General features: G+C 40.7%; 1 protein-coding gene and 1 long non-coding RNA gene across 4 annotated transcripts in view; one reads left to right on the forward strand and one right to left on the reverse strand.

Moving 5' to 3' along the window:
* LOC140907365 (uncharacterized) overlaps nt 1–16050 on the forward strand; it is a 28881-nt gene extending 12831 nt beyond the window's left edge. Inside the window, exon 3 of the long non-coding RNA XR_012157474.1 lies at nt 13434–16050. This is a non-coding gene — a long non-coding RNA (uncharacterized lncRNA). The remainder of the gene's footprint in view (nt 1–13433) is intronic.
* ZDHHC3 (zDHHC palmitoyltransferase 3) overlaps nt 671–24673 on the reverse strand; it is a 31494-nt gene continuing 7491 nt past the window's right edge. For 2 of the 3 annotated variants that reach the window (XM_073333145.1, XM_073333143.1), the window contains exons 2-7: nt 21531–21972; nt 18846–18970; nt 12236–12332; nt 9890–9971; nt 5221–5351; nt 671–2330 (exon numbers count right to left, since the gene is read on the reverse strand). In XM_073333145.1, coding sequence (XP_073189246.1) covers nt 2172–2330; nt 5221–5351; nt 9890–9971; nt 12236–12332; nt 18846–18970; nt 21531–21836 — 900 coding nt within the window. In that variant the 5' untranslated portion in view covers nt 21837–21972 and the 3' untranslated portion in view covers nt 671–2171. Of the gene's footprint in view, nt 2331–5220; nt 5352–9889; nt 9972–12235; nt 12333–18845; nt 18971–21530; nt 21973–24521; nt 24621–24673 lie in introns of those variants that run through there. The other variant, XM_073333144.1, reaches the window with a different exon arrangement.

Genomic DNA, 24673 nt, shown 5'->3' on the forward strand with positions numbered 1-24673 from the left:
CAGTTTTAATAATCTGGATTAACATACTGGATTGTGTTTTTAAAATGTTACAGGACCAGAGTGTAGGCAGGTGTAAATCAGTATAGCTTCATGCTCTCACTGGCTAAGCCAATTTATATCAGCTGAGGATCTGACCCATGATTTTTAACCAGACAGCATCACTCATTAAATCCTCTATCATACCACAAATTAGAATTAAAGAGGTAAACATATTCTGGGGTTTTCAAACACACACATGAGAATGGGTTTCCCAGTAGAGATTGATAATAAAGAAAAATAAAAAAAGTCTTTCTGGTCATGTAACTGTCCCTTAAGAACTGTGTGCATGCTAAAGGTATCTTTCTTCCACCAATGTCTCCTGTTGAAGCATATAATGAGGTCATAGAAGCCTCTGTGTGCATTCCTAGAGCAACAGATTGAGATATATGAACACACTACTGTGGATTTACTCCTCAGCAAGCAGGAGAAAAATATGGGGTCTGGATGTAGTAAATGTAGTTAACCTTTAGGTGGTTAAATAGCTAACAGTGCATTACTGATTAACTACTTTTTAAACTTAAAAACTGGAGCACCAAAGTTATTTCACCTTCATGCTTCTCCCAGCTTGGATGCAGACGAAAATTTAAAGACATTTAAATTGTGCAAACATTTAGAGTAGGAAAGGAGCAGAAACAGTTTTTGGAAAAGTTTTATTGCATTTGTTTTCCATATGGAAGCATTGACAGAATTGAAAAGATGCAGCATTCACATTACTTTCAAAGTGAGACAGATCCATTAGCCTTTTCCTCCCTGTACTTCCCTCCCTCCGCCCCCATGGCTTCGATTCAGCCTAATAGGTCATTTTACAAAATAAAAGTGTTTTTAAAAAAAGGAAAGGTTACACCGGAATCTATGGATACAACTTATTTACACTTTTCCTTTATGATTGATTGATGGGTCCGACTGGCACTATGCTAATTGCCCCTTTTCAAAATGATCCAGAATATAATAAAATTCCTGTCCAGATACAAAAACATTAGTTTCAGTCACATAAGATTTAGTTTTACCTGAATTTGTTTTTGATGGAATGCCCTCTGTCCCTCTGTCAACCGTTTACAGCACAGAGGTTACTATTCACACAGTCATGACAGTAGGCATGCATACTCCTTAACACTGACATTTCCCAATTTAAAATATTTATACGTATGAACATAAGAAGAGATTTTCAAAGTTGTAAAGATGGGTAGTCCTAAGAACAGAAAATTAATTCTCACAGGTAGACCTACACAAACCATCAGTGCTAAGCTTTTATGGCAAATTGTCATGTTCTACATGTTAACACTGTTGAGTAGGCATCACTTCAACAGCTTGTTTATCAAAGACAGACATATACAAACAAGATCTTAAGAGTTTTAAAATGAAATTTCTTTTTTCCTCTAAGTGTAAGGCATTTAATTGAGAAAGTCTTCCACCAAAGCGGCCATATTTTCCCTAGAGGGGCAACATTACCTGCTTACAAGGGAGGGAGCAGACAAAATAATGCCAGAAAGACGGAATCAATTTTGTCTCTGGAAACAAAAAAGGTGGTATTGGCAACATTTGTTTTAAATACTTTAACTGCATGTGACCACAGTATTCATTGGCTCTCGCATAGCATCCCACCCTCGTCTTCCACCTTTCAGTGTTCAATAAGCCAAGTATCTATTTCCCAGTTGAAGTCCTCTCTTACGAAAGAAACTCACTGCCCAGTCAGAGCTGTACACACCATTAGCAGGTCTGAAGAGATCTGTGTAGGAATGTGGCACCGTTGGCACTTACACAGATATCCTCGCAGTCTAGAGACAGCAGGACAGTCTACTGAGTTAGCAGAGACAGGAACAACAGAGAAAGAGGGTCTCCTTCACATTAGTTATGCCATACCAGAAAGCAGATAGAAACAAAGGCAAGTAAAGTTAACAAGTTTAAAAAAAACACAGGGAAAAGAAGATGCTTCAGCCACCAGAGACATAGTATTATCTAAAATTGCCGAACACAGGGCTTTTTTTCTTTTTTTTTCTCTGCAATGAACAGCCTTTAACAGACATAAAAAGAGTTTCTGTTTTCCATTTTGTTCTAAACATTCATATAAAAATTATATAACAGTAGTGCTGAAATGTGGTTTTATTTTAGTGGAAATTCTGGTCAAGAATTCTTCAGACCACATACTGGTAGGGGTCTGCCTTTCCTTGGTCTGGAGTAGCGAATGGGCTAAGCCATGCTATAGAGAACGGATGGCCAAATACTGCTTTCATGTTCATCCATTTTGTTTTTTTAGCCCATCTTCTCTCTTCCTTTTTCAATTGTTCTATTCCCTGAAAACAGAAATATCACACTTTCAGTCAAGCACTTAATTGCTGTGGTTCTGCTTTCAGGAAAAGGATCTCTCAATTACCCCTTATTGCATGGATGGAGTAAGAAAATACAAAATTTACCTATAGAGAGCCTTTCCTTTAAAAAAGGATAGGAAATATTCCTTGGAAAACAAAATTGCCATTTTTGATCACATTTAAAAATATGCTCAAACCTCTTAAAAAATACCCTACAATTGTTACATATGTCAATTTTAAAACAGAATTACAACATGTACTTTCATTGGATGAAAGCATTCCATATGCCTATGTTGGATAAGGGAAAGTTTTATATGAACCCATTTATATATTTGCAGACAAAAAAAACCCAAGAGAATCCCTATAATGCTCCCAGATTCACCATGCAAGTTCAGGAAATGCCCTCTGTTCAGCAGGGCTGAATGTACCCAGTGCCTCTTAAAACTGCTGCCAAAACATGCATGGGCAGACAGCAGGGAGAAAGTTAAATAAGTATACTGAATGAAGAGAAAAAAATTGATATTGGTTTAGTAAAGATTAGAGGGAGAGCAAAAATAAGCTTTCAAGCAATCAGTTGAAACAGTCCTTAATCAATCACGTAAAAAAATCCTTATAATATTTGCAATCCATAAAATAAATTAGGTCTTAAGCATACAGCTCTTGTTGCTATAAATGCATTGTTTGGTTTGAGTAGAGAATGATAATCCTTGATTCCAGCTATCTGTAATGGGCAGACCATTTCAGTCTTTAATTTAGAGCCTTTTTGCAAAATCCTCTTCTTCCTGTCTATTGTTAATAAATGGATCCCCTGCACTGCAGCTCAGTGCACTGTAGAACAAGTGTGAGTCTTCAACTCCCAGTCCTGGAAGTTATGTGCAAGCAGGAGTATGGGCAGCTCCAAAGAGGGAATAAGCACTTTGCCCTGCTCACTGGTGATGCCATCTCCATAGGTAACACAAGGAGCAAAATTTCAGGCTCTGTCAGAAACTGATCTAGCCCTCTTCTAGCAGAGGAGAATCACCACTGTGGGGTATATATGAGAGGGTGGGGTGAGGATGGGAGATTCTCAGAGCTCAAGTCTGCATTGGAGGAAACTTACTCCAGCCCAACAAAATGCAAGGTGAAAGAAGAAGTAAAAAAGACCACATTTAATAGCATTTCTTTTCAAAGTGTTCCTCAACATAAGAATCACATGCTAAATAGACGCAACCTTGGTGCTAACAAATGATGTGTAACACAGGTGACATAGAAGGAAGTTGTAAAAGAATAAAAGCCCTCCCCCTGCCTTTAAAAACCTCAGGACCCTATATTCAGGAACCTATATCCATATGTACATAAACAATATAAGTGACTATTTCTAAAGATGCCCAGCGTGTGTGAAAATCAGGGCACTTATTTAAAGTGCCTAGCTTTAGGCACCCATTCAGTAATGACTTTAGAGACACCACCATTAATTTATGTAAGCTGATACATTTTGTCTTGGTAGGAGCCAGTTGTTCAGCAATATACTCTCCTGGGACCCTACTCAGCAGAAAATATCTGCAACTTTCCCTGGAACAAAGTAGACCTGAATGCAAGTATCATGAAGCTAGCTAGGGAATGAAGAGCTGAGAGAAGCAGACTGCTCTCACATGGTCCTGAATGCTGGATTCTAACTTTGTTTAAACTCTCCATAGACTTGCCCACTAAACACAGGGGTTCCCATACTGTCAGCTGCGGGCCACTGACAGTCCCTCTGCCATGGGTGGAGTTTGGGAGGGCATTGCCCCGCAAACTGTATACGTTGATGGAGTGGTGGCCAGTGATGGCACCTGCCCAGGACCGGAAGAGCCCAGTGCTGCCGGTGGATGGCAGAAGGCGAAGAGGAGCCACCAGGCAATGGGCAGAGGGTGCAGAGAAGGGGCCGGCTCTGAGAGGTAACCAGCGGGTTCCGTCACTGTCGGGCCCCTTGGAGAATCAGGCCTTCACCCTCTCCTCTGCCCCTGGGACTGGGGCTTGGCAGTGCTGCTCTGTTCCCACCTGGACAATGCCGTGATCGGGACAATCAGATAATGGCTGGGCCCAGCCTGAGTTCTTGCCTATGCCTGAGATTGGCGGCCCCCAAGCCCTTCCCTTGTTTCCGGGCAAGGGGTGCCTGTGAGGCACGCCAGGGTGTTGGGTGGGTGACAGGGCTGCCAGGTGACAAGCTCAAAGTACTCAGTAGGCTGCTGAAGTGGAGGGTGTCGGCAGGGGCTGGCTGTGGCCCCTTCACCCTCTTGCTGGCCCTGGTCCCTGCTGAGGCGAGGGACCCCGCAGTGCCCCTCTCTCTGTCAGACACGTGTTGACAGAGGGCCGCAGTGCCCATTGCAGCTGCCCAGGTGGGCCTCAGGGGGAAAAAGTTGGGAAACCCTAAGACACTCAGTTGTGGCCTCTTTAAGGTTATCACTTCCCCCAACCTACCCAATTAGGTTACCTAAGGAAGATCTTGGACTTCTGTTAAGCTATGACAGACACTCTGAGCATGACTGGTGAAGTCTGATACCATTCTCAAGGGTAAAAGTACTATTACAAGTCAGGGACTTCACCTTTGAAGAAGAGGAGGGCAGGATGCAGTGCTGAATAAGGGACTCCACAGTCTCTGTGTAACCTCCACATTGTTGCCTTATGCTGGTTAAGATAAAAATATCACTCACTGTTGCTGTAGTTGCAATATCCTCACACTACTCAACTTCTTATGCTAGCCATCTAGAGTGAACTCAGCCACTGTGCAGGCTTAGTTTATTTTATATCAGCCTCAGAAGATCCAACGCATGCTAGAGCAGTGAAGGAGAACCACATGACATTTCATAGATCTTACAACTGTGAGCGAGGAAACGCATGACCATGGAGAACTCACCGTTTCGTCAGTGCAGATGGAGTGTACCTGGGTCCCAAACATTACAGATGTGAAGATAAGAAACAAGAGAGCCTCAAAACACAAGAGGATAAGAAGGATCACTGTAGTTGGTGGAGAGAAGGAGCTGCATTCTGTGAAAGCATGACAAAACAATGAATACTCAAAAATATGGGACTAGGGAACAGAGCCCACATGTAAAACTACAAACACGTGTTACTAAGCAGTAAATTCTGCCACTGATATTACATATCAGGTTATCTCAAGTTCTCAACAGTTAGTCAAACAAAATTCTCCTATCAAAATAAGAAACTGACATGACTTCCATAATCAGAGGCCTACTGAAAGGGTATGTGATTCCCAAGGAAGTGAGATACCAAGATAATTAGTACTGTTAATTTGAAGAAAAAGAAACTTGTGCTGTGATATGTATGGCATGCAATTTTCTTTTCCAACTAAGCCCCCCTCGAGTGCTCTCACCTGGACCCCACCACTCGCACATTCTATCCGTAGAGTTTTTACTAATTTTCTCTATGATTAAATCCATTAGGAAGGGGCACCTCAAGTTGATGCTCAGGACACAGAGGAAACCAGAGAAGATTACTTCAGTAGCACCAATTGTCCATTATAAAAAGCATAGCATGTTCCTTTCATAACTGACTTTTGAAGACCAAGAAAGATTATATATTCTTGGTTCTTTCAAACCCATCCCCTTTTTCCCATAAGGTTTATCTATACTGAAATGTCCCTGCAAGGTTAAGCAGGGTTTAAAAGGGTAGCTGTGAAAGTCTTATGACTGGAATATTGGTATAGAGGGATATAGCTTATTCAGGAAGAACCAGCAAGAGAAACAGGGAGGAGGTATTGCATTATGTATCAAGAATATATACACCTGTTCTGAGGTCCACAAGGAGGTGAGAGGCAGAAAGTCTCTAGGTAAAGATAAAAGGGATAAAAAAGTAGGAGTGATGTCACGGTAGGTGTCTACTATAGACCTCCAAATTGGGAAGACAAGATCGATGAGGCATTTCCTGAACAAACAACAGAAATATCCAAAACACAAGGCCTTGTAGTAATGGGGGACTTTTAACTACCCAGACACCTGTTGGGAAAGTAATACAGCAAAACACAACATTTCCTATAATTCTTGGAGTGTACTGGAGACAAAGTTTCAGAAAGTGGAGGAAGTAACCAGGGGAGGGAGGGAACAACCATTTTAGATTGATTCTGACAGGAAGAAACTGGTAACTAATCTGAATGTGGAAGGCAATTTGGGTGAAAGTGATCATGAAATGATAGCCTTTATGATTCTAAGGAAAGGAAGGAGTGAGTGAGAGGAGCAAAATGAGGAGAATGGACTTCAAAAAAGCAGACTTTAACAAACTCAGAGAAGTGGTATATAAGGTCCCATGGGGGAAAAAAATCTAAGGGGAAAAAGTAGTTCAGAAGAGCTGACAGTTTCTCAAGGAGACATTATTTAAGGTGCAACTGCAAACTATCCTGATGCAAAGGAAAGACAGGAAGAATAGTAAGAAGCCAATATAGTTCCATCAGGAGCTCTTTAATGACCTTGAAATCAAAAAGGAATCCTACAAAAAGTGGAAACATGGACTAATTGCTAAGAAGAAGTACAAAAGAACAGCATAAGAATGTAGGGACAAAATCAGAAAGTCTAAAGGCACAAAATGAGTTACACCTAGTGAGGGACATAAAAGGCAAAGAAAAAGAGGTTCTTTAAATACATTAGGAGCAAGAGAAAAAATGAAGGAAAGTGTAGGTCCCCTATTTAGCAGGGAAGGAGAGCTAATAACTGATGACACCAAGAAGGCAGAGGTGTTTAATGCCTATTTTGCTTCAGTCTTCACTAAATAGGGCAATGATGAGCAACAAGAGGAAGGAATGCAAGCCAAGTAGGGAAAGAAAAGGTTAAAAGAAGATTTAGATAAGTTAGTTGTACTCAAGTCAGCAGGCCCTGGTGAAATTCATCCTAGCATACTTAAGGAACTAGCTGAAGCAATCTTGGAATGATTAGCAATTATCTTTGAGAACTCATGGAGGTTGGGTGAGATCCCAGAGACCTGGAGAAGGGCAAAACATAGCACCTATCTTTAAAAGGGGAACAATGAGGACCAGGGGGGAATTATAGACCAGTCATCCTAACTTCGATACCTGGACAGATACTGGAACAAATTATTAAACATTTGATTTGTGAACACCCGGAGGATAACAGGGTTATAAGGAATAGCCAGTATGGATTTGTCAAGAACAAGTCATGCCAGACTAACCTAATTTCCTTCTTTGACAGGGTTTCTAGCTTAATGGATGAAGGGAAGTTGTAGACATGATACCTGATTTTAGTAAGTCTTTGATATAGTCCCACATGACATTCTCATAGGCAAACTAGGGAAATGCAGTCTACATTAAATTACTATAAAGGTGGGTGCACAACAGGTTGAGACACCGTACTCAAAGAATAGTTATCAGTGGTCTGATATCAAACTGGGAGGACATATTTAGTGGGGTCCTGCAGGGGTCAGTTCTGGATCTGGTATTATTCAATATTGGTAATTGATAATGGAGGAATGTAGGCTTATAACATTTGAGGAAGATAAACTGGGAGGGGTTACAAGCACGTTGCAGGACTGGATTAGCGTGTCCAGTTCTGGGCATTACACTATAGGAAAGATATGGATAAACTGGAGAGAATCCAGAGAAAAGCAACAAAATTGATAAAAGATTTAGAAAACTTGATCTATGAGGAAAGATTTTAAAAAACTGGGCATGTTTAGTCTTGAGAAAAGAAGACAAAGAGGGGACCAGATAGTCTTCAAATATGCTAGGGCCATTATAAAGAAGGAGAACAATTGTTCTCCATGTCCACTGAAGGTAGAAGAAGAAAAGGGCTTACTTTTCAGCAAAGGAGATTTAGATTAGATATTAGGAAAAACCTTCTAATTATAAGTGTAATTAAGCTCTGGTATATGCTTCCAAGGAAGGATGTGGAATCTCCATCACTGGAGGGTTTTAAGAACAGGTTGGACAAACACCTGCCAGGGATGGTCTAGATCAGTAATTCTCAACTTTTGTACTGGTGACCCCTTTCACATAGTAAGCCTCCGAGTGTGACCCCCCCCTTATAAATTAAAAACACTTTTTTATATATTTAACCCCATTATAAATGCTGGATGCAAAGCAGGGTTTGGGTTGGAGGCGAACAGCTCATGACCCCCATGTAATAACCTCATGACCCCCTCAGTGGTCCCGACCCCCAGTTTGAGAACCCCTAGTCTAGATTTATTTGGTCCTGCCTCAGTGCAGGAGACTGGACCTGATGACCTCCTAAGGTCTCTTCCAGCCCTGCATTTCTGTGAGTCTAGGAAAGTGAGGGGGAAATAAGAAAAAAGAAAAATGATACAAACAATATTTAATTACTAGCTTATGAATTAATTCTAATATATTCTCAATTCTGTGAAATCAAATATTGAGAACTGCTTAAAAACAGTTCTTTTCCCACAAGTACACCAATTGCAGATATTGCCGTGACCAAGGATTCTAAATTTTACCAGACACCTAATACCCAGAGGCCAATACAGAAAAGATGAGGACCCCATCAATAGGGTCCAGGGTCAGCAGTAACTACAGAAACTCAGATGCACCCCCCAGCTGCTTTCTGCCAGGGTCCTGCCCCCTGAATCCTGCTCAGCGATTCCATACCTGAAAAAGAGAAGCAGCTCACTTTTCATTAGCTCTCTAGAGCCTGATTATTTTGGAGAGGGAAAGGAACCCTCCTTTATTTTACCACTCCCACAGCCTCCTTCTGCCCACTGTGGGCAGCTGCAGATTTTATCAGTTTAACTCTGTGCCTGCCTGGCAAAGTTATGAGCTGCAGGCTTGCAATACATTAGTTCCCATTTGTAAGGTTTTCTTCACAGTTCTAATGACTAAAATTGTAATTATTTCAAAGTGAAAACTTAAATCCTGCAAAAATTGAAACTCATCCTCCTGCATGCAAATACATGCACATACACCCACCCACCTCTAAGATAAACTTTTCTACTTGGTATTGGCAAGTGGATTGATCAAGCCCTGGCTCTTTTTAAAAATAAATCAATCTACCTAACTACTGTGGATTAAACCTGATGGTTTAAAGCAGCTTTGTAAAATTCTACTCATTGACTTTTCCAGCATGAGGTGTTTTTAGGTTTTGGAGGGCAGGGAGAGTTGTCTGAACATGTGAGAGTGCATTTTTGCATCTGAGCTGATCAGTTTTCTCAACAGTTTTGCAGGGCTGGTTTCTATTATGTGATTGTAAAAGAGCCCATGCATTCTCCCCATCTCACTTTAGCATGCAGGAATTATCAGTGATACATTCATGTATACACTAATCTTTTCCTATGTACTGAGATAGAGCCTTAATATTCTATCTGTTCTCCAGGTTATGTATGGTGTGTGTTTAAATAGGACTTAACCCTTCAGGAATTTTCTGTCCTAACAGGATAGGTGGAATTTTAAAACTCCAGGAATGGTCACAAAAATAAAAAGTAGCTCATAACATTAACAGCATTCTCTGGCAACAAGCAGTAAAAAAAGCTGCCTTTCCCCTAAACTATATCACAATGCTGTCTCTACAGGTTAATTTGGTATTTGAAAGGAATACTGTGTCAATACTCACTTGTCCAGTCTTCTTCAAAGCAATACAGGAAGTGAAATCCCACCATGATTAGGGCATGCATGGAAATTAGTGCTATATACATCTGAAACAACAAGGTATTTAAAATATTTTTAAGCATAGCTGTAAAAGCTGCTTATACACATATGTCCAAATGAACTACATTAAAAATGTTAAGGCTGCAAAGTCGAGCACTAAAAAATTAGGAAATGCCAAAACTAAGGTAGACAATCTTAATTTGGCCCCCTTGTGCATATGCATTCTGATACAATCTTGTTGTATGATAACAACACCTCGCCCTTATATAGCACTTTTCATCAGTAGATCTTTACTGCTTTACAAAGGTCAGTATCATCATTCCTATATCACAGATAGGGAAACTGAGACAGAAAGATTTAGTGACTTGCCCAAGGTTACCCAGCAGGACAACAGCAGAGCTGGGAACAGAACCCAGAGTTCCTGAATTCCAGTTCAGCTATCTATCCACAAGGCCATGTTGCCTATCATATACTATTTGTAGTCTCTACTGATAATATGTAAAATGAGATTTTTAGAGGCTCATAACTTGGCCAGATTTGGCCTGATTTTCAGGGGGGACAGCAAAAGGCACATCCCTGATACCAGGACAACACGGCCAAATTTCAAGTCACTGTTCCAAAGCATGGAAGTGCTAGGGCTTTTCAATGTAACAGTTGTAAGTTTTTGTTTGCTGGGTTTTTGGTTTTATTTTTACTATTGGCACAATGTGTTTTTCCTTGATCTCATTCTGAAAAATAGCTGAACCATTTTCACGGAAATTTAAAAATTAAATAAACAAGTATCAACATGAGGCAGACACTTAGCATGGAGAATTTTAAATTGTTAACTACAGGCATTGCTACCCCCACCACTTACAACATACACACATGTACGTAGGAAGGTTTTCATTGTAGTGGTACAGAATGAGACAAATACCAACGAATTAGGGAACATAATATCTTCCAAATGAGGTGCAAGTGAAAGACAGTGGAAAAATATTTTTCTTTTGACACTCTTATGTGCTACCATCCTTCCGCCTCTTGAGCCCTTAAAAAGAGCTTAATAGAAAAACTTGTTTAATCTTTTCCTCAGACAGATTAGGTATTTAATATGGTCCACTTTGAAATACAGACTTGTCAAATTTAACTGAAACTGAAATCCAACATCCCACATTTGGGATGAACCAGCTAGGAATGGTATTCCAATCTGGTTATTGAAAGGAGAGATTCATTTACATTTCCCTTTTAAGATACTACAGGCTTAATCAGACGGAGGAGAAGAGACTAGTCCAGTGGAAAAGTACCCGGCATAAATATTTTCATGTTTTCTCAACTAAACTAGGTATTGTGCCTCAAAAAGAAAGCTAACTAGCTGTGCCTCTGGCAATATCAGAATACACCATAAAGTGAAAAGCAAATTAAGGGGTTCATACATATATTTTCAATTCTTACTTCAAGCCTGACTGAAGACTTGCACCTATTTCCTAATATCAGAACAGACCATCTTCCACCCAGAGACTTACCATAAAAGATTACTGATAAAATGGAACAACACTAAAAGTCAATTGTGCAGCTGTAATATTCTCTTGACATGAATTTTTTGGGTGAAATCCTGGGATTTTTGTCATTGACTTCAATAAAGCCCAGATTTCACTGTTTACATGGAAAATATGGTAATTAAGTTTGCACTCCCATGCTTTTTCTCTATATACAGTAGATACAGGACACAGTCCGTCAGAAAATCAGAAGCATTTCTGCCTGATTTTTGAGTGCCAACATTGGCTACTTACAAGTAGAACCCCTGTAATCCTTGCTAAAAAAATGAGGTTTCTCTCCACCCTCGCAGCAAAGAGGTAACAGCAGATGCAATAATGAGGCACAATATTATTATTATTTGTATTACTGTAGCATCTCAAAGCCCTACTCATGGACCTGAACTCTATTGTGCAAAGTGCTGCATAAATAAAATATCAATACAGAACAAAAAGTCAGCCCCTCCCCCAAAGAGCTTATTGAGACTTCATTATTATTACTGTGGAGGATTTTGTGAGGTATATTTACTGCTACACTATGAATTATACTAACCAATACTTCACAAATTGACAAAATAAATAGCAAAGTACATTTTGTGATGACTTATTCCTGCTCTTTTATAATATTTTCTCCCTAATTATTTAAATTTTGCTAATTTGTAACATATTTCCCAGCTTGGTTATACTAAGATAAAAACAAACAAACAAACAAAAACCTATCTTCACAGCCATTTAACAGTCATGCTTGGAATTTCATTGTCTCTGCTTGGACAGAAAAATTTACTCAATAAACAACTTACTGTAAACAGTACAAAGTACTTCTGGTTATTCTCTCCTACACAGTTATTAACCCATGGACAGTGATGATCCATTTTCCGAATACACCTCTTGCAAACACTGCAATAAAGAATATCTTTATAGTTTGTGGTTTTCAGAAAATACAGCAAGAGTACAAAGAAAATATTGGGCACCTGGAGACACACACACACACGTACATACGTTAATTTGGCTACTTCTGTTCAAAATTGTCAATCAACCTATGGTCCCAAATTGCAGTCGTACAAAAAGTAAATGTCAAATCACAACAAAGTAACGTTATGATTAATGGTTCCACTAATATACAGAGATTGAACATTATATATTATATTTAAGCAAATGAAATGAAATTGATTTAAATCTAGTCTAGGTTTGACCGCTGGGCTTTGTGAGAGTTTCAGTGTAGTAGAATAAAAAATAAAATCATAGGATACTGCAATGGATAAACTTCTCAGAATAACCTTAGGTACAATTTCAGTAATTTGTTACAATTTATTAAAATTTACTCTGACAGGAGCTTTGTTGAAAAAAAAAATGGAAAATTCAAATTAATTTTTCAGAAAAATACCTGGCAATGAAGTCAATCAGGCACTGGATTAATTTACCAGTGCCTTTCACTGAGACACCATCACCACAATTAAAAAATTAGATTTTAAGCACTCAGCAAAACTGGGCAGAAGCACTCAAGTGTATGTAACAATTCTAATTACAAATTCTAAAAAATAAAAGTCCTGCAAATGCATATTGTGCTTAGGAGTCAAACAATCAAAGATGATTAATTCATTGTAATGTTAGTATCTCTTAGCTTACTAGTCACTGCTGCTTCACTGGCATTTTAAATCTCCAACTAACATCATAAAAGGCTTTTTACTCTTCTATCATCTGATAAAGCAGTGAAGAAAGCCAGTCCCCCTGGTACTAAAATGCACAAAAAAGTATGAAAACCAAATATGAAAACCAGGAATATGTGGATTCAAAACAACCCTCACAGGATTTAAACAGAGAAATGGAGGGTTCTGCTTATTTTATTTTTCTTATAAAGTTAAACTATTTGACCTTAAAGAAAAAACTCAAACTCTTAAAGAAACTAATTACAAGAATGCACTGACAATAAAAATAAAACAAAAAAAAGTTAATAAATATTAACATCCTTATTTTGAAACAATCGAGTATTTATTACAGATCCTGGAAGGAAGCAGTCCCCAAAGGCAAGAAACAGAATTCCCAAGATGCAAATAAACAACTAAGATCTTGAACGTCAGACTGTGCAGGCTCAGGACCAGCAGGCTTTGCAGGATTGGGACGTAAGATTTTTTTTCTCTTCAAGCAGACAAAAAGTTACTCAGGTCAATATTTGCTCCCAGATTCAATAGTCATCACTAACACAAGAAGCTTTGTATTGCAGGAAGAAGCTTAAAATTATTGTGATTTTAAAGCATGCATATTTAAAAGGGCACCCTAACTTAAAAACAGAATTAGTTGCTTTAAAATTGTCCTTTTGATAACACACCATCTATGGTGACTAAGATAGAAAAACTATTGTTTTCTGTCAGTTTATTAGGTGTGCACATGCACCTTTGGGTATAATCAGTCTTGCCGTCTTATTGTTTGTCAGTTTCATGTCCTGTCTCATGCACTATTCTGCCAGTAGCTCACATGCACATTCTTCCCATCTCTGCAAGAGTGACACAGCAGTAGAGACTGTCCTGTGTATAAGTCCAGGGCTAGAGAGGCTCTCCTCTTCCCTGGACCTCTGGCTATGGCCCCAAGGAAGACTATTTTTTACTCCCCAAACCTCTGCAGGGGGCAAGAGAGCACTATCAGAAAGAGGTAGGGAACAAGGCATGCCCAGCAGTACCTTCATTAATGAACTCCCATGTGGGTGCAGGAGAGCACAAGGAGAGTAAGGGAAGCCTCTTTCTTTCCCTACACCCATTCACAGAGCTAGGGAATACCAGGAGACATAGGGAGGGAGCAAGTCGTCCTCTTTGTTATCCCTTGGATCCATTTATGAGCCAGAGGGCATACCACAGGAGGAACGGGTACCCTTTCCCCAGGCTGCTCCACAAGATCTTGGAGATAGAGAAGATGACTAGCTGGGAAGTAGGTATCTACCACCTACTCTCTGCAGCACTCGGGGGAAGCCAGGAGACATTGGGTTGAGAGAAGAGGGGGCAGGAGTCCCCTCCAGAGGGATGACGTGGAGCAGCCAGGCCAAGGGGGGACAGAGACTGTAGCCCACACAGGAGTCCTGAGGAGTAGGGATGGGAGGCAGCAAGGGGCTGGAGCTATGACATCACCTGCAGGAGCCAATGGTGGGACAGGGTGAGAACTGGAGCTGGAGTAACTTCCAGGAGCTGAGACTAGGGCAAGGCAGGGAGTTGGGAAGCAGCAAAGACCCTCCACCCTCAGATGCTTCCAGGGGGCTAGATGGCAGAGACAGGGCCAAAAGGTTAGTAGGGATCACCCTGCTTCCTTCCCAGGGGCACAGCCAGAAACTCAGGGCCAGAAGGAGCAGTTAGTTGGGTGCAGCTCCCTCATACAAGCATGTGAACAGCAGGAACTCTCATGCACATGGCAACCAACACCCTCTGCTGTGCATGCGTATGTTCCTGCTGTGAGAAACACCCACACACAGAACAGCGAATTATTTATTTTAAAGGATTCCCATGGACCTCAATGGGCATTGGAGATGGCCTGAGAACTAGCGATGTAAAATGTTAACCAGTAAGCATTAGTCTTACCGGTTAACCCACCTTAACTGTTAACCCCGGGTTAACATTTTACATCCCTAGGTAGCAGAAGAGGGTTGTTGTTAATGGTAGCTATAGCTTCCCCAAATCTAAAGAGACAGATGGCTACACAAAGCAGCCTAACCCCCCAGAAAGTAACTGCAGTCCCTTCATGCAAATCCTCTAGGAATACACGGGGGTGTAGGGGGAATGACAACGCTCACACAGATCACTTAACTACCCACTGAAACAAAGTTTTTCTAATTTATACTAAAAAAAAAGAATAATTAGAAATTAGTGACCTAAGTAACTGTTTTAATACTAAAAGCTTATTGTGAATAGCTCCCCCAAGGATATTTGTCATATCAAAAAAGAGAGGGAATGGGGGGGAGCCCCGAACTCCCCACCACATGCATAATTTAGGTCCCATAATTTTTGTTTGTCCTTTGTAAATCAAAATATGGAAATCTGAAATTAAATTACCTATTTAAAGCAAGTTTTAAAATTAATTTAGTAGTAATAAAAGGGCTAATTAAAGCCAAAGTCACAAATGCCATCAGGTCCATGAATGAAGATACTAGTGTTTTGAAACATGTCACTTTTTATGGACTTACACACATTTTGATTTCTGACTTCTATGACTTTTTATTTATATGTCCTCTCTGGGTCTTTCCCCTCAGTTCACTCTCTTTCACTCATTCTCTACCTGTTTCATTCCCACATACCCATACCATACTTCACTGATTATCCCGACAACAGAGGACCCAGTGGCAGACTATCAAAGTAAGATGTAATACAGTAAGAGCTATATCAACCTTCTACTGTCTTGCTGCTTATAACTGCAACTTTCATGCGCTCACCGCTGAGCTGTGTGCAACAGCTTTCCCTGTATTTATACAGCACTCTCCCAGAAAACATACTTTCCTTTAACTAATATTATATTTCATATCTGTGAAAAAGTGATTTAAAAATAATTAAGATATTTTTATGCCTTTTAAAACTCCACACTTGTAACAGACAAGTAACTGACATGCTTGGAGAAATTTGGTCCACAAATAAACAATGACAAAGAAAGTACTGTGCAGGACTCACATGTCATTTTCAATTGCTTTTAACCACTGGTGAATAATTCTGGTTCAAATGTGTCTGTGACCCAAGGATCTCTTTCAACCAGACAGGGGTACATAAGGGTTAGAGGGATCCCATGGGTCTGGTATCTACATACAAGTCTGACAAAGAATGTAACGTAAGGTCTCTAAAGAAAGCCAAGTCATCATAATCACTGACTGATGTATGTACAGAAAATATTTGAAGAGTTATGTATATATGCTTAAAAATATATGTTCTATATGTCATAAGAATGGCTATATTGGTTCAAACCAATGGTCCGTCTAGCCCAGTATCCTGTCATTTGACAGTGACTGTTACATAAGAACGAAAAAAGGCCATACTGGGTCAGATCAAAGGTCTACCTAGCCCAGTATCCTGTCTTCCGACAGTGACCAGTGCCAGGTGCCCAGAGGGAATGAACAGAACAGGTAATCATCAAGTGATCCGTTCCATGTCGCTCATTCCCAGTCTCTGGCAAACAGAGGCTAGGGCCACCATCCCTGTGCACCCTGGCTAACAGCCATCGATGGACCTATCCTCCATGAATTTATCTAGTTCTTTTTTTAACCTTGTTATAGTCTTGGCCTTCAAAACATCCCCGGCAATGACTTCCACAGGTTGACTGTGCGTTGTGTGAAGAAATACTTCCTTTTGTTTGTTTTAAGCTGGCTGCCTATTAATTTCATTTGGCGACCCCTAGTTCTTGTGTGGAGTAAATAACACTTCCTTTTTTACTTTCTCCACACCAGTCATGATTTTATGGACCTCTAACATATCCCCTCTTTCCCCCCCCGCCCCATCTCTTTTCCAAGCTGAAAAGTCCCAGTCCTATTAATTTCTCCTCATACAGAAGCTGTTCTATGCAGGGCTTTGGAGCAGAGCCCGGAGCTGTAGCACGGAGCAGCTCCAGAGCAGTGGAGCAGCAGGTTTTTGTCTGGAGCCGGAGCGGAGCCGGAGCACAGCTCCAAAGCCCTGGTTCCATGCCCCAAATAATTTTTGTTGCCCTTTCCTGAACCTTTTCCAATTCTAATCTACCTTTTTGAAGATGGGCGACCGCATCTGCACACAGTATTCAAGATGTGGGCATACCATGGATTCATATAGAGGCAATATGATATTTTCTGTCTTATTATCTTTCCCTTAATGATTCCCAACATTCTGTTTGCTTTTTTGACTGCCGCTGCACACTGAGTGGATGATTTCAGAGAACTATCCACAATGACTCCAAGATCTCTTTCTTGAGTGGTAATAGCTAATTTATACCCCATCATTTTATATGTATAGCTGGGATTGTTTTCCAGTGTGCATTACTTTGCATTTATCAACATTGAATTTCATCTACCATTTTGTTGCCCAACCACCCAGTTTTGAGAGATCCTTTTGTAGCTCTTCGCAGTCTGCCTGGGACTTAACTACCTTGAGTAGTTTTGTATCATCTGCAAATTTTGCCACCTCACTGTTTACTCCTTTATCCAGATCATTTATGAATATGTTAAAGAGGACTGGTCTCAGTACAGACCCCTAGGGGGCACCACTATTTACCTCTCTCCATTCTGAGAGCTGACCATTTATCCCTACCCTTTGTTTCTTATCTTTTAACCAGTTACCAATCCATGAGAGGATGTTTCCTCTTATCCCACGACAGCTTAAAATCTGTTTCAGAAGAAGTTAACAGAACAGGGCAATTTATCAAGTGACCCATCCTATCATCAATCCCAGCTTCTGACCACCAGAGTTTTAGGGACACCCAGAGTATAGGGTTGCATCCATGACCATCTTGGCTAATAGCCATTGATGGACCTATCCTCCATGAACTTACTTGGGCTGTGTAAGGGGAGGGCAGGAGAGCATCAACTTCTGATGCTCGCCTCACAGCACAGTCCAGGTGGGGAAAGTGACCTGGATGCAGGGAGCCCTGGCGTTGCTCCTCACATCATAGCCTCCTAAGGGGACACTGAGGAATGTTGTGGGGAGGGGACAAGTAGTATCTGTGCATCATTGCTCACACCCCTGCCCCACGTTCCGCCGCCGAGAGAAATCTGGGCACCCCGCACGTGTCGCCTCTGCGAGTTTGCGGTGTTCCCCTGCCAGCCAGCAGCATGCACCTCTGCACTGCCTCACGGCACAACCCCCACTTCCCCCCCGACCACGGCACTCTGGGCAGTCACCCGGGTGGCCCACCCATAAGGCTGACCCTGGTTGTGTGTGAAGTAGAGCTGTGTTCTAAGGTGAATTAGTAAGCTGTGGTGTACTTTTCATTTGGGAACAGCAGGCCTGGTAATTCTGGGAGTGTCCAATGAAGCAGGGGCTGGACACTAAAGGGGATTCTCGCAGGACTCAGCGGTTGGTGTATCCCTATTGCTAACCTGTAAAGAGAGCACAAGGTCTGGAGGGGAGTGCTTGTGTTGCCAGAAGGGTCAAGGAGCTGACCCCAGGCAAGGCATAGACAAGGGCAGGTAGCGAAGTGCCTCACAATCAGGATGCGACATAATGTCAAAAGGCACAATATCAAAGTATTCTGGAACATGCTACATTTTATGGTCCTCATTGAGCACTGGGATTTTCAGAGGAACTTAACAGAGTTAGGCACCCAACTCACATTAGGGTTCAATGGGAGTTAGGTGCATAAATCCTTTAAGCCCCCATGGAAATCCCATTCTACAACAGTACACTGATCCACCACATAAGTGCTTTCTTTTAACCTTGAACCACAGCATCACATCATTAAATCACAACACACAAGTGACTGTACCTGCAGTGATGTGCTCTGTCTGGTTTGATGCTACAGCATTTTGGACACTTATAAACCACCTGTCCTGGCTTCAGTTGTAAACTCTCAATGAATTCTTTTGTGGCATTACCTTTGGGCACAGCACCCTGGAAATGAAAACAAAGATTTCAGTACCCACAGTAAGAAAAGGAGTACTTGTGGCACCTTAGAGACTAACCAATTTATTTGAGCATAAGCTTTCGTGAGCTACAGCTCACTTCACCAGATGCATACCGTGGAAACTGCAGCAGACTTCATATATACACAGAGAATGTGAAACAATACCTCCTACCACCCCACTGTCCTGCTGGTAATAGCTTATCTAAAGTGATCATCAGGTGGGCCATTTCCAGCACAAATCCAGGTTTTCTCACCCTCCACCCCCCCACACCAATAACATCAAGAGACCCAGTTCAAGCTCTTGGAAGGGAAGAGAGATGCACATTTCCCTAACATCAACCATAATATTTCACAATTTGATTGAACAAGAGAAAAGATACAGAAAGGACACTATTGTAAGGCCATACTATAGTACGTAAATAATAAGCAGGGTGTAATCCTTATCTGTTTACTTGGACTTGTCATCTGACCTTGTGTCACAGCAAATTGGACATATGCATGTGTTCTCATAAAAGTTACACAACTGAAATGTTTAATGTAAGTAAAAATGTTGCAGACAAACATATTTTGCGTCTGTTCATAAACGGCCAATTTGTTTTGGGTTTTTTAAATGAGAACTCTTAGAGAGATGTTAAGTATACAAATACCACTTTAAAAATAAGGCCCAGAAAAAGAAATAAGATTAGCTAAAATTCTTGCACTCACTGTGATAGTGCAGTTTTTGAAGTCTCCCCTTAAATATGCATCTTTAATATTGCTGAGTTAATGTTACTGAAGGAACCTTAACTCTCAAAAGACAGAAAATTAAAGATCTCCAACCTTAATATTAACAATTTCGGTGCAAAAACGTTAATTAAAAAAGCCTGAAACATACCACACGAATGACTGCTAGTGTGGAGGTACATATTAAAATAAATCTTGTGTTAGGAAAATAACATTACAATTGACTTTTGGTGGAAGAGTTTTTATAGCAACAATGCTTTCAACTACATTTTTGACACTGGACATGCTCTTCCTTGTAGTGACTGGCTCTTTGCTCTAGCCCCACCGCTTCACAGTTTCCTCACCTCTGCCTCACTGCACCTATTCTGTCCCCATCATCTCCTTTCTATGCCCCCCTTCTTTTGTCTTTCTGTTTAGCTGATACTCTCATAACAAAACCCAACCAAATAACTGAAAAAAAACCTTAACACCCATTAGCCCCTCTGCCAGCCACCATAAATAAGTAAATGTCCTGTTAGTTCCACATTTATTTATCACTCTACTTCTGCATTATGTCCCTTTCTTCTACCCTTTGTCTGCCTGTTTTATTTAGATTGGAAACTCTTTATGGCGAGAACTGTCTCTTACTCTATCTCTATACAATGCCTAGCACAATCAGACCCCTTAGTGACACTACTGTAATTCAAATAATTTACAATAAAAAAAAAATCCTTCAAAATACGAACTGTATGTAAATTGCTGCAGTGCTGTATTCCTGAGTCTGACGACAAAAGCTTCAGTACCTCCACTATCGCTCATAGTTGACCAAGTTTACAGTAAGCTGCAGTGAAACTGCCCAGAACTAGGTAAGTTCCCTGCTGCTGTTCCTGAATAAGATGCAAGCTAAGCAATAAATACAGGCATTAGAGTTTTCATGATGGGGGGTTTCACCCGCAAAGTGGAGCTTGGGGGAGGGATCAGAGTGTCAGAGACTCTTTCAACATTCCCAACATCAGCCACTAGACTCTTAAGGCAGAAGAGACAAAACTTACTCTCCTTTTTGTCAGCTAGAAGAACAAGAACTTTAAATTTAATCTACTAGCCAAATATGAAAGACAGGGCCATCAAAGAAGATTTAGGGATAGCACTCTGATAAAAAATCCCCTACCAATAGTTCAGAGATGAGAGGAGAAAGGAGGGTAGGACTGTGTTTTTGACCAAGGCAAAGTCCCTGGATACTGCACTATCCATCTTGTGTTTCACATCTAACCTTAGATTGTTTAGCCTTCCAGTTAAAAGGAATCTGGTACATTTTTGAAGCCATGGAGATATGGGCTGATATTATTAGGGGGATTTAATGCTAAAAACAGACATACAAATTAGTAGGTATAATCCAAGAAATTCAGCTATATCATTAATGTGAAAAAGAATCATAACTTTTTCACTACAGAAGTCATTGTAATTTTTTTCCTATCCCATTCCGCTGTAGTGACATTTGATGAGACAGACAATTGAAACAAGTTTTTCTAGCTTTCCGGCTTGTCAGGTCATGACAAGCCAAAAACATTATATCTAGTACTGGTGAGTAAAAGGGTGATAGTGTGAAAGGTGTGTGAGAGAGAGAGAGAGACTAATAGGAAGCTGTTCATACCAGGCTCAAGAGAATCTGAGATTTGGTCCCTTACATTTGGTGAGTCAATCTGACACAACAGAATGATATATTAGCATACCACAACACCAAGCTTACTGATCATGATGACAGACAAGTTATTTAAATCTGCTATTCCACAAGGGCCCAAGTTCTCCCACATCTGACAGGCAAGAAAAACATAACAGTATACTTACTGGATCTGATAGCATAGCTCGAAAATGTGAAGCCAAAGCCAGGAGAGCCAACATGTTGAACAATATCCCATTGATCACACTATAAATGTAGTCTCTTGATGGAACTAACATAACAAGAAGGACTACAAAGTCTGCATAGACGACAAGCATCCAGGTCACCACAGCACATGCAATACCACAGCCGTCTCGAATAAACCACATTGCTCCCAAGGAACTATGGCTAGGAGGTGGAACACACTTGTCTGGCTGGAGGTATTCAGGTTTCCTCTCAATATCTCTGAAGCGGTGGATTGGAGTAATCATCATAGGTTATAATGTTCATACTTGCATGTGAAAAAGAATCAAAAATAGTCGTCTCCTGCTTTACAAATGAAACTCAGAAAGCTCCTTCTACATAACGGTGTGAGAAGCATGTAGAAGATTCCAGGCTGCAGAAAGGGAGCTGAAAACCAAAAAGAAAGTCAATGAACATAAAACTGTGTTTTAGAGATAATCTAAAGTTTATATAGAACTTCTTGTCCAGAAGGAGCCCAAGTGCTTTTCAAACTTTAATCAGAAGACTTATAAATTATACATAGGAATCCCTTAACCCACCACTGCAAAGCATCCACTGCTGGGGAGAAGTGCTTCAACTATTTAACAAAACACAGCACAGTAGTTAGGTAGGAGCTGGTAGGAGCAGCTGCAAAAGCAGCCAAACCAGGGACTGCAGCACTGGGAGAGAAGGGGGTAAAATGGTCGCAAGCCAGGGCCGTTCCTCCTCAGATGCACAACTGTGAAATTCCACCACACTACTGCCCAGGTGGTGCCTCCTCTCCATACTGGGTCTTGGGGAAAACCTGCAGAGAAAAAGCAGCCAGGGACCCCAGCTGGAGCAACAGCCAAATGTTTGGGCATTCAGAGAACTTTGTATAGTTCTGACTGGACTTTCTCTGCCCTGTGCTGATTGGCTGTTTGGTCTAGCCCTCTCCTTCACCTTAAGCTTTACTCCACCACCTGTCCCTCTTATCCCCCATCCCCTTTGACCCCTTGATATCCCCTCTCCCCTTTTTCCTTTCCATTTATGTTATCCCCTCCTAACTAAACCCACCACAAAAAAAAATTTAAAATCACATTGTTCACTCTGCGTTCATGTTATTACCCATTTTCTTCACGCAGTGCCTGTCTTGTCTATTTAGATTGTAAGCTCTTCAGGGCAGGGGCTACCTATTACAGTGCTCTGTATCTGTACAGTACCTAGCACAATGGGGCCCAATCCAGTTGGTCTTTATGCACTTATAATGAAAAACTGTATTCATGTGGTTATTTGTGTAGTGTACATGGGGCTATAGCTAACAGCTTTATGAAAATCAACTCTTCTTAGCCAATACATCAGAGGCCAGAGTTTTATTTCTTGATTTGAAGCGTCTGGTTTTGGGTGGAGGTTTAATTGGAGTTGTATATTTCTGAAGAAAGCAGTTGAGCAAGGATAAGTATATGTAAAGAGAACTTTTCCCCAAGGAGTAGGGGGAGGTAGAAATTAGCCAGCTTCAAAGGCAGGCCTGGCTTGTTCGTGAGGTTGAAAATCAGGTCTGGAGACTCATTTCTGACAGCAGCAGATGGGGCTGTATCTAATAGGCAATGAGGAGATATGGTTGCTTAAGAGACACAGAACCCAGTTCTCCTCTCATTTACACAGTGTAAATAAGCAGTAACTCCACTAGTCAATGGAATTACATCAGTGTAAGTGAAAGGAGAATGAGGCCCATGGTTTCTCAAATATAGAGATATAAATATATTTTCTGTCCTAAGTAACAAAGAGCTTTGTTTGTGGTACACTATTTCTCAGAGCAGATGGTAACAGTTTTTGTTTGAAATCTATATAATTTCTGTATGAGTTTACCTTGCATTAGAAGTTATTTTACAGAAAGAATCAATTTATGGTATTTGGCATTGTTTAAAGCACTAACCACATCACCACCTGTTAAGAGCATTTCCACCTTGCTTTGTTCAGGAAGAAGGTAACAAAGAAAGGCGAAATCTGTGCTGGGCGACCTGTCAAATGTAAGGATGCATTGGATCAGGGTGAACCATGTCTAGTAGCAGGTGACGGGACATAAAAAAGATTAAGGGCCTGATCCAAAGCTCATTGATGTCAATAGGCTTTTGATTAAGCACCTGAATAGATCTACGACAGTTTCAGAACATTCAGTAGCATTTAGGAAAAAGAAACCCTACGCACACCACATTTTGACTGCCACTGGAACAAAGAGGTCTGAAGTTTTCTTGTTTCTTAAGATCTTGTGGGCTTAGAAAGAGCTAAAGAAACATCAGCTACTCAAGCTGCAGAAAGAGAGAGGTATAAATCCTGGAAATATAAACACAAAGGAGCTGAAGACCAAAACAGTGAATGGAGACATCTTGCTTTCTGCTGCTGGCTATAAAGCTTTACAAGATGTTGGACAGGAGAAATAAAGCTGGTCTTTTAGACCAGCTTTGCTATTTTGATGCTGGCCCAGGACTTAAAATAGCAAGTTCCAGACCCCAGACCAGTGTAATTCACAATATTCCTCCACTCCGCCGCTGCTGCCAAAAGGTAGTCATCATGAAAAAGCCTGCTTATGTGGTGAATACAATTTTCAGTAAAAAGAAAAGGAGTACTTGTGGCACCTTAGAGACTAACCAATTTATTAGAGCATAAGCTTTCGTGAGCTACAGCTCACTTCATCAGATGCATATCGTGGAAACTGCAGCAGACTTTATATATACACAGAGAATATGAAACAATACCTCCTCAATTTTCAGTATCCATTTTGGGAAACATAATGCTGTAAGGAGCGTGTTACCCAGAGAACCACAGTAGTAAATTTTTAGTGTTGATCGTAAATAAGAAGCTGGAACTTACAACTATAATTTTCAATAGTGTCCAAGACAAGGTGTTAAGGCAGAAAGGGCACTTGGAGTTAAAACACTGGACCAGAGAGAAAATTATACAGCGGTTAGGCCTCTAACCTGGGACTTGGAAGACCTGAGCTCAATTCCCTAGTCTGCCACAAACTTCCTGTATGATGTTGGAAAAGTCACTAGTGTCTCCAGGCCTCAATTCCCCATCTGTAAAATGGGAAGAAAATTTACCTCACAGGGATGTTGTGAGGATAAATATA

Source organism: Lepidochelys kempii, chromosome 2 (assembly GCF_965140265.1).
Source record: "Lepidochelys kempii isolate rLepKem1 chromosome 2, rLepKem1.hap2, whole genome shotgun sequence".
NCBI classification, from domain to species: domain Eukaryota; kingdom Metazoa; phylum Chordata; order Testudines; family Cheloniidae; genus Lepidochelys; species Lepidochelys kempii.